At 37.2% G+C, this 10,582-nt stretch overlaps 1 protein-coding gene across 1 annotated transcript in view; it reads left to right on the forward strand.

Moving 5' to 3' along the window:
* Window positions 1–10,582, forward strand: part of RNPC3 (RNA binding region (RNP1, RRM) containing 3) — a 42,728-nt gene that overhangs the window by 10,486 nt on the left and 21,660 nt on the right. Inside the window, exons 5-8 of the mRNA XM_007951595.2 lie at window positions 666–777; window positions 1,383–1,451; window positions 7,807–7,949; window positions 9,510–9,635. Coding sequence (XP_007949786.1) covers window positions 666–777; window positions 1,383–1,451; window positions 7,807–7,949; window positions 9,510–9,635 — 450 coding nt within the window. The remainder of the gene's footprint in view (window positions 1–665; window positions 778–1,382; window positions 1,452–7,806; window positions 7,950–9,509; window positions 9,636–10,582) is intronic.

Below are 10,582 nucleotides of genomic sequence, written 5' to 3' on the forward strand. Positions count from 1 at the left end.
CTTGCCTCTAGTGTCCTCTGCTATGGTATAGAGTCTCATTGGACCACAGTGATACCATGAAATCACCAGTGCCAATTCCTACCAACAAATCTAGACACTGATCAAAGATAGGCTGATTATCCTCAAGATTATAACTATCCATGCTTGGGTTCTATGCCAGAAGAATCCTTGGCCATCTGGAAGAGCAGACATGGTAAGTGAAATGGTACAACAAAACTCAAATGCCTGAGGAGGTATCCTGGATAGGAGGGTGAAATTTCTGTGCTGGCTTCTCAGAAGCTACCATGACTCTAAGAAGATGTATCGCATATATTAATAGCTGGTACCTGAAGATAAAGAAGAATGTGTTCAAAAAAACACAATTTCTCATGAAAAGCATCCACTGGCTAAAGGCCAAACTAGGCCTGCGGAAAGCTCCCAGCTGACCAGACTGAGACCTGAAGTTCTACAACAAAAGGAAGCACATGTGTGCCAGTGATGAGTGGCTCCAGGCCACAGAGGAGGAGATCATTACGACAGTTCAAGGAGGAAGAGACCAAGAAAAAAAAAAACTGTGTCTGTTTATTGCAGCCTCGGCAATTATATAGACCTGTTATTCAATAAACCAAGCCTTTATCTGCCTGCCAAAAAGACAATAATAAACATTTTCAATATTTTTGTTTTAGGTTGACCTTTCCTCTAAATTCATGCCTCAAATATGTGTATCCACCACCTTCAAGTACAATCCTAGCAAACATAGTAAATGCCTTGGCAAGCGTGCCAAAGTTCTATGTACAAGTAAGTAGAATAAAGCTTACTTTCCTGAAAGTAAATTCTTGTTAGTTTAATACATTATTTTTTGTGATAATTCTCATTCATGATAGTATCAAATCAGTGCCAGAAAGACAATGATACTGTAACATTTTAAAGGTAATAAAATATTACTTTAAAGTCAGTTAGTATTACAAGCTATGATAATAATGAATCCTAACAAACTAACAGGAAAATAACACCTTTGGTAATGCTTATCACTTTAAGATATACCTTTATGTTGAAATTCTTAAAGGAAAGACATAATGTGTGCCATATCAAATGTAGATATTAAGTATACAGAGATACTTTGAATTGTAAAATATAGATGATGTTTATTTTCTTTATTGAACCTCAGTGTTTAATAATTTCACAATAACCAGAAAAATACATAAAAACATTTATATAGACTTTATATTGCAGTAGTTCTTAGGAGTGGGAATAACTGTTTTGGAATTATAAAGACAAAGGTGGGCTTTCTAATACAGTGAATCAATAATGTTATTATAGTAAAATTTTAGTACAATACGTGAAAGATGTACGTTGAACCATCATTTTGTAGTATATAATTTTGAATATTTTATCACTCCAAGGTTCTTCATCTTATGAATAAAATGAACTTGCCCACACCTTTTGGACCAATTACTGCACGACCTCCTTTGGTAAGAAAGCTCTAGAATTTTTAGGAACCAAAATTTCTCTTCCTGAGTGAGATTGTTATTGTTAAGTGCCATTGAGTTGGCTCTGACTCATAGCGTTCCTATGTACAACAGAACGAAATACTGCCCGGTCCTATGCCAGCCTCACAATCCTTGCTATACCTGAGTCCATCCTTGCAGCTACTGTATCAGTCCATCTTGTTGAGGGTCTTCCTCTTTTTTGCTGACTGTGGTGGTTAACACTGTGTGTCAACTTGGCTAGCATGGTTGAGTAGCTGGGCAGCTGGATGTAGCTATTCCCCATGTTGAGATTGGTAATTAACTCCATGGTGGAATCTATTGGAGCAGCTGAGTAGCTGCTTTGGGTGTGTTGTCTGCTTCCCGTATATAAGAAGCAGCTTTGGGAATGGGCTCCAGCTTATGGCACACTTGAACCCTTCATGTAGCATTGTTGTTCAGCAGCCTGCCATGCTCTGCTAACATTGGGACTTTGCCATTTTATTTGTTGACCTTGGACTTGTTACCCTCAGCAGCCAGTAGCTGCCTGAGTGAAGAGATGCCTCTAGCTTCAGTGGGCCGGGAGCAAGAGGCAGGCAGAGCCCCCAAGGTCGAGGGACTTTCACCCACCCCTTAGAACCTGACACTTTGAACTTGGACTCAAAGCCTGCAAACTCCTGTTTGTTAAGGCCATCCCATTTGTGGTGTCTTCTGTTAGAGCAGCACTAGGTAAGCAGAACACTGACTATCCACTTTACCAAGCATGGTATCCTTCTTCAGGGAATGGTCCCTTTTGACAACAAAGCAAAGTAGGTGAGATGAAGTCTGGCCATTCTCATGTCCAGGGAGCATTCTAGCTGCACTGCTTCAGGACAGATGTGCTACTTCTTCTGACAGTCCATAATACTTTCAATATTCTTCTCCAACACCACAACTCAAAAGTATCAACTTTTGTCTGGTCTTCCTTATTCATCGTCCAGCTTTCACATGTATATGAGGCAGTTGGCACACTTTAGTCTTCAAAGAGACATCTTTGCTCTTCAGCACTGTAAAGAGGTTTTCTGCAGCAGATTTGCCTAATGCAATACATGATATGATTTCTTGACTGCTGCTTGCATTGGTGTTGATTGTGGAACCAATATGAACTCTTTGACAACTTCCATCTTTTCTCTATTTATTGTGATGCTGCTTATTGGTCCAGTTGTAAGGATTTTCATTTTCTTTATGTTGAGGTGTGATCCATACTGCAGACTATAGTCTTTAGCCTTCATCATTAAGTGCTTCAAGTCATCTTCACTTTGAGCAAGCAAGGTTGAGTCGTCTGCATATCACAGGTTGTTAATGACTCTTCCCTTTAATCCTGATGCCATGTTCTTCATATAGTCCAGCTTCTCTGATTATTTGCTCAGTGTACAAGTTGAATAAGTAAGCTGAGAAGATACAACTCTGATGCAATCCTTTCCTGCTTTTAAACCGTGCAGTATCCCCTTGTTCTGTTTGAACGACAGCCTCTTGCTCTATGAACACATTCCTCATGAACACAATTAAGTGTTTTGGATCCCATTCTTCTCAAAGTTATCCATAATTTGTTATGATCTACACGTCGAATGCTTTTGGATAGTCAATAAAATACAAGTAAACATCTTTCTGGTTTTCTGTGCTTTCAGCCAAGATCCATCTGACATCAACAATGATATCCTTCATTCCATATCCTCTTCAGAATCCAGCTTGGATTTGTGGAAGTTCCCTCTCAATATACTGCTGCAACTGTTTCTGAAATTCTCTTCAGCAAGCTTTTACTTGCCCTGGTGGTGTAGTACCTAAGGCATTTGACTGCTAACCAGAAAGCTGGCAGTTTAAACGCACCAGCCACTCCTCGGAAGGAAGATTGGGGTACCTACAGAGATGCTGCCTCAGAAACCCAAGGAGGGGTTGCTGTGAGTTAAATGGATTCAACAGCAATGAGTTAGAGTTTTTTGTTTTGTTTTGTTTTGTTTTTTAATGATATTGTTCAATTATTTCCACATTTTGTGGGATTGCCTTTCTTTGGAATGAGTACACATCTGGTTGTCTTCCAGTCAGTTGACCAGGTAGCTGTCTTCCAAATCTTTTGGCATAGACAAGTAAGATTCTCCAGCGCAGCATGCATTTGTGTTTTTCACCAATTCCTTCAGTGCAACTTTGACTTCTTCCTTTAATGCTATTGATTTTTGATCATATGCCACTTCCTGAATGGATGAACATCGACTTATTCTTTTTGGTATGGTCTCTGTATATTCTTTCCATCTTCTTTTGATGTTTCCTGCATCATTCAATGTTTTGCCCATAGAATCTTTCACTATTGCAATTCGAGGCTTGATTTTTTTTCTTCAGCTTGAGAAATGCTGAGCATATTCCGCCCTTTGGTTTTCTAACTCCAAGTCTTTCCCCCTTTCATTATAATGATTTACTTTATCTTCTCGAGCTGTTCTTTGAAATCTTCAGTTCACCTCTTTTATCTTGTCATTTCTTCCATTTGCTTTAGCTAATCTCCATTCAAGAGCAAATTTCAGAGTCTCTTCTGACATCCATTGTGGTCTTTTCTTCCTTTCCTGTTTTTTTAATGACCTTTTGCTTTTTTCGTGGATGATGATGTCCCACAATTCATCTGTTTTTTTTTTGTCATTGGTGTTCAGTGCGTCAGATCTGTTCTTTTGATGGTCTCTAAATTCAGGTGAAATATAATCAAGGTCATATTTTGGCTCTTATGGACTTGTTTTAATTATCTTCATCTTCAACTTGAACTTACAAATGAGCAATTGATGGTCTTTTCCACAGTCAGCCTCTGACCTTATTTTGGCTGTAGATACTGAGCTTCTCCATCACCTCTTTCCACAGATGTAGTTGATCAGATTTCTGTGTATTCTATATGGTGAAGTCCACGTGTATAGCTGCCGTTTATGTTGTTGAAAAAAAGATACTTGCAATGAATAAATCATTGGTCTTGCAAAATTTCTGTCATTTGCTCTCCAGCATCATTTCTATCATCAAGGTCATATTTTCCAACTATTGCTGATTCTTCTTTGTCCCCAACTTTAGCATTCTAGTCACCAGTAATAATCAACATGTCTGTATTGGTGTGTGATCAGTTTCAAACTGCAGAAGTTGCTAAAAATCTACAATTTCCTCAACTTTGGGTTTGGTAGTTGGTTCCTGAATTTGCATAATGGTAGTATTAACTGGTCTTCTTGTAGGCATATGGATATTATCTTTTCACTGACAGTATTGTACTTTGGGATAGCTCTTGAAACATTCTTTGTGACGATAAATGCCACATCATTCCTCTTCAATTTGTCATTCCTGGAATAGTAGATCATATTATTTTCTGATTAAGAATGGCCAAAACCAGTCCATTTCAGTTCTGAGTGGGATTATTGAAGCATAAATAAAAAATGTTATTCCAGCAATCTATGATGTACACAGTAGGAGTTAGAAAACCTAAAGGGAAGAACACATTAGGCATTTCTCAAGCTGAAAGAACTGAGGAAAAAATGTAAGCCTCGAATTGAAATATTGAAAGATTCCCTGGGTACTATGCTGAATAATGCAGGAAATATCAAAAGATGATGGATGGAATACACAGAGTCACTATACAAAAAGAATTGGGAGATGATCATCCATTTCAGGAGGTGGCATATGATCAAGAATGGTGTTGAAGGAAGAACTCAAAGCTGCACTGAAGGAGTTCACGAAAAAGAAGACTCTGGGAATTGACAGAACACCCATTGAGATGTTTCAACAAACAGATGCTCTGCTGGAGGCACTTACTGGGCTATACCAAGAGATTTGGAAGACAGCTGCCTGGCCAGCTGACTGGAAGAGATCCATACATGTACCCATTCCACAGAAAGGTCATCCCACAGCATGTGGAAATTATCAAACAATATCATTGCTATCACACAAAAGTAAAATCTTATTGAAGATAATTAAAAAATGATTGCAGCAGTATATTGACAGAGAACTTCCAGAAATGCAAGCTGGATACAGAAGGGGATGTGGAGCAAGGGATATCATTGCTGATGTCAGATGGATCTTGGCTCAATGCATAGAATACCAGAAAGATGTTTACTTGTGTTTTATTGACTGTGCAAAGGCATTTGATTGTGTGGAACATAACAAAAATTATGGATAACTTTGAGAAGAATGGGAATTCCAGAACACTTAATTGTACTCATGAGGAACCTGTATATAGACCAGGAGGCTGTTCAAACACAAGGGGATATTGCATGGTTTAAAATCAGGAAGGGAGTTGTACCCTTTCACCATACTTATTCACACTATATGCTGAGCAAATGATACAAGAAGTTGGACTATATGAAGAAGAAAGTGACATCAGGATTGGAGGAAGACTTATTAACAACCTGTGATATGCAGACGACACAGCTTTGCTTACTGAAAGTGAGGATGACTTAGAATACTTACTGATGAAGATTAAAAACTACAGTCTGCAGTATGGATTATGCCTCAATATAAAGAAAACAAAAATCCTCACAACTGGACCAATAAACAGCATCATGATAGATGGATAAAGATTGAAGTTGTCACAGACTTCACATTGCTTGGTTCTATAGTCAACACCAATGGAAGCAGCAATTAGGACATCAGACGATTTATAGCACTGGGCAAGTCAGCTGCAAAGAACCTCTTTCAAGTACTAAGGAGCAAAGATGTCTCCTTGGGGACTAAGGTACACCTGACACAACCATGATATTTTCATTTGCCTCATATGCATGTGAGAGCTAGACAGTGAATAAGGAAGACAGAAGAAGAATTGATGCTTTTGAGTTATGATGCTAGGAAACAATGCTGAAAGTACCATGGACTGCTGAAAGGACTAACTAATCAGTCCTGGAAGAAGTGCAGCCAGAATGTTCCTTGGAAATGAGAATGGCCAGGCTTCGTCTCACTGCTTTGGTCATGTTACCAGAAAACAATTTTCTGGAGAAGGATGTCATGCTTGGTAAAGTGGAGGGTCAATGAAAGAGGGAAAGGCCCTCAGTGAGATGGATAAACACGGTGGCTGCAGCAATGGGGTCAGGGATAGTAGGAATCAGGAGGCTGGCACAGAACCAAGCAGTGTTTCGTTCTTTTGTACATAAGGTCACTGTGAGTTGGAGACAACTCACTGGCAGAAAACAACAACATGATGTACACTGAAAATAAGAATTATAAACTTAATGTGATAATAGTGAAGTGGGGAACTGAGAGTTGGTCGTGCTGGAACATTAAAGAAATTCTTTTGGCAATAGACGCCATCATCACTTCTGCCAGTATTGTTGTAGCCTGTAACTCACAACATCTTGTGAACCTATAATATAATTACACTTAACTAATTTAATTATCTAAAATTTCTATTCTAGTTTTATTGCAAGTGTAGTTTCATGTGTAGAAGATGAAGTTACTGATATATTACTACTTTATCAGAATTTACTATGTGAATATATCAGTAATTTAGTTAGCATGGTGTGCCTGCTCTTAAAGTATTTTATTTATTTGATTAATTATTTTGCAATAGTGCTGTTAATACTCTTATAAATAATGGTGTTGCTATGTGCCATCGAGTCAGACATGACTCAGTAGTGACCCCTTCTTGGGTTTCTGAGGCTGTATCACTATGGAAGTAGATTGCCCAACCTTCCTTCTGAGGAGTGGCTGGTGGAACTGCCAGCCTTCTGGTTAGCAGTCAGGTGCCTTAGGCACTACACTACTAGCAATGAGAAATTATTTCGAATGCTTACATGTAAACAGAGGAAATTTTGCTTTAAGAATTTGGCTGTTATTCTATTGTAAATCTTGTTGGTCTTATAATCCTTTGTGACCTCCCAGAACATTCCCATTGCCTGGCACACTGTAGGGGTATTAGTTAAGGCTGTGCTGGCTGCTGTTAACAAATAAACTTCAAATCTTAATTGTTTAATGCAAGTTATTTCCTATTATGTCAGGTTCCTACCAAATGTAGGACAGGGCATTGTCTTCAACATTTGCCTCCTAGACTCATGAGTGCTTTTTCATATAACATGCAGACCAGGAAGGATGAGAGGATTTTCTGTGTAGGTTTTTTTAGTGCTCACAATCCCCTGGCTAGAATTTAGGTGCATTGATGGAACTACTACAAGAGAATTTTGAGAATTTTGTACAGTTAGGTGCCGAGGGAGTTGAAACGAGTTTTACGATCATTTGACAGTCTTCCATAGTGTTCCTTGAATATGTGTAAGAATATTATAGGGTAGAGAAATAGGAGAATGAAGTGTCTGGATAGAAGTGGTTTGTCTTTTCCATAAAAACCATAGATTGCAATAGTATTTTTGGTTCTTTTATTTAGTATGAAGATTATATGCCATTGCATGCACCTCTACCACCTGCATCTCCTCAGCCACCTGAGGAACCTCCTTTGCCAGATTTGGATGAGGAATTATCTAGTAAAGAATCAGAATATGAAAGCAGTGATGATGAGGACCGACAGAGGTTTGTAATGTCAAATAATACTTGTTTAAATATATCAATAATAATTTGTTTAGAATCCAAGAAACATAGAATGTAGAAAGGTACTCCATTGCTGTTTTGAATTTTGCATATATAGTCTATCCTCCTTTTTGCAGATTCTGTACTTAGAAATTTAATTACTTGCTAAGATTTATTTGTAACCCTAAAAGTAATACTTGGCAGCTCTTTCACGATCATTCACAGATATATGGAGAATGGTGAAAAACTTGAGTTGTCCACTTTGTGCATGGTTAAATAAGACTTGTTTAAAATTCTCTGATTTAGTGTACCTAGTAACTTTATAGAACATGATTACTGTGAGGAATGAGAATCTACTATATTTCTTCATAATTTGGAGTCATTAGAATGTGTCTGTCACTGTTGTTGTTGTTGTTGTGTGCCATTGAGTCGGCCCTGACTCATAGCGACCCCTCCTTGGGTTTGGGGGGCTAGTGACAGACACCACAATGTACAATGCTCTTCCTACTTCCTCTCTGTGGTTCCCGTTTGCATTCCTCCTTTCCTATCCCTTCCTGTCCTCTGAGCTTTGTCCCTTGACAAATACCACCCTTTAGATCTCATATGGTTGATAGTTCTGAGGAGTGCATACGCCCTTGGTGTTATTGTTTGTCTTATAAGGCTGTTGTTCAGCTGAAAGACATTTGTTTTGTGTAACTGAATTTGTTCTTAAAAATTTGGATAAACTCTGGTTATAAGGAATTTCAACAGTTTACTACATGTTTTCATTTTTCACCACTTAGATAAGAAATGTTTAAGACATATTTTAACCATACTCCCTTTACCTTATCCAGATTTTGTTGTGTGCTTGTTTTGCTTTCAAATTTCACAAGTATAACCATGGGGGGATGTAGCTATGACTACGGGATTTTGTGCTACTCTGTGGAAGCATTGTGCCTAATTATATGGAAGATAAAAAAATGTCTAGACAAGATCTACTCTTAATAAATACTAAATAAGGGATATAAACTATGTACAAGGTATCAATTGTCATTCCTTAAGTGTTAAGGATGTTAAATTATAGTATTTGAAAACTTTGGTCTCAGGTAGTTTAAATTATCTTGCTTATATTATCAGTTATACACAAAAGACTTCTAAAGAAAGAAAAATACTTGACCTTCACTTTAATAGAATTCTGTTGTGTACAGTCTTGAATATCAGTTAAAACAAATTTAGATAAATTATTAATGTATACTCTTCAACCATTTAGTGTAATGTTCAGGCATTTTATTTGGAAAATTAATAATGTTTATAATGAAACATATCTTTAAAAATTGCTAAGTTGCGCTTAAGTGCATTCCTTATTCATTCAGTGTAAGATGAAAGTGGAACAAGGAGATTTTGAATTTGTCAAATTGATTACATCTTCACTGATGGCTTAGAAGTTATATTTATGCCACACAAATCATTTTATAAATTAATTATTTTATAAGCCAAAATACATACTTAAGCTTAAGAGAAACAGTTGTAATTAGCTATGCTTCTAGATAAGTAATTTTTTTTCCTTCCTTCTCTCCAATGTAGAATGACCAGATTAATGGAACTAGCAAATCTTCAGCCCAAAAGACCAAAAACAATAAAGCAACGCCCTGTGCGGAAAAAACGAAAAATAAAGGATATGTTAAATACACCTTCATCTACTTCACACGGGTAATTTTGTTGTGGATTATGAAATAAGAACTGTTTGTTTTTACTTTGTCTACTTGTTTAACTCACATAATTCCTCAATCTGGCTTTGTTTCATCTCCCTCTACTTGGTTCACCAGTTATTTCCTATTTGCCGAATTTACAAGTATTTATAATTCTCTCACAGTTGATCAGCTTTTGATAATATTGACTGTCTCAGATCTCAAAATTGTTCACCCTTAATTTTACATTATGTTTCTCTTTTTATCTCCCACCTTACTGCCTGCCTATCTTTCAATTTTAGAACCTCTTCATTTCTGTTCCTTTAAAATACTTTGTTCTATGTGCTTGTGTCCATGATCTTTTGTTGATATTGTCTTCCTTATTGATCTCTTTCATTTTTATGGTTTCAACTCTTGTAGCTAATGAATACCAGATTTCTATCTCAGATTTAACTTTTATCCTGACACCTAGAATCATCATTCCCAGCTTCTTATTTCCATTTTCTGAATGTGTTATAGCCACTTGAAATAATCTCCAAAACAAAACTCAGTTTAGTTTCCTTTCACTGTCAGTTTTTCCTCGTACTTTCAGAGTTTTGATAGTGGTATTACCAATGTATTTATATAAAATTACATTAATTCCTTCTAACTTATCCCTGATACCAGACAGTTTTTTACTTGAAAATACCCATCAAATAAAAGTTCATAAATTTTAGTTTGGCACCCAGGACATCCCAGAATACTTTTTAAACATATATTTCAGTATAAATCAAAATATTTAACATTTATTGGATGGCAAAATTTTCTGCTAAATACTGTGTGTTATTTGACTCATGCTTCCAAAGCTTAATTCCATCTTTTTAAATATGCAAGAGCTCCCCTCCCACTTCCTCCTGATAGTTACCTCTTGCCAGTGTCCATCCCTCCATGTACTCCTGCCCCCTGAGCTGTCTCCCTGTGCATAAACAG

This window comes from Orycteropus afer, unplaced genomic scaffold (genome assembly GCF_000298275.1).
Source record: "Orycteropus afer afer isolate SDZICR_OR568_19922 unplaced genomic scaffold, OryAfe1.0 scaffold00301, whole genome shotgun sequence".
In the NCBI taxonomy this organism is placed as follows: domain Eukaryota; kingdom Metazoa; phylum Chordata; class Mammalia; order Tubulidentata; family Orycteropodidae; genus Orycteropus; species Orycteropus afer.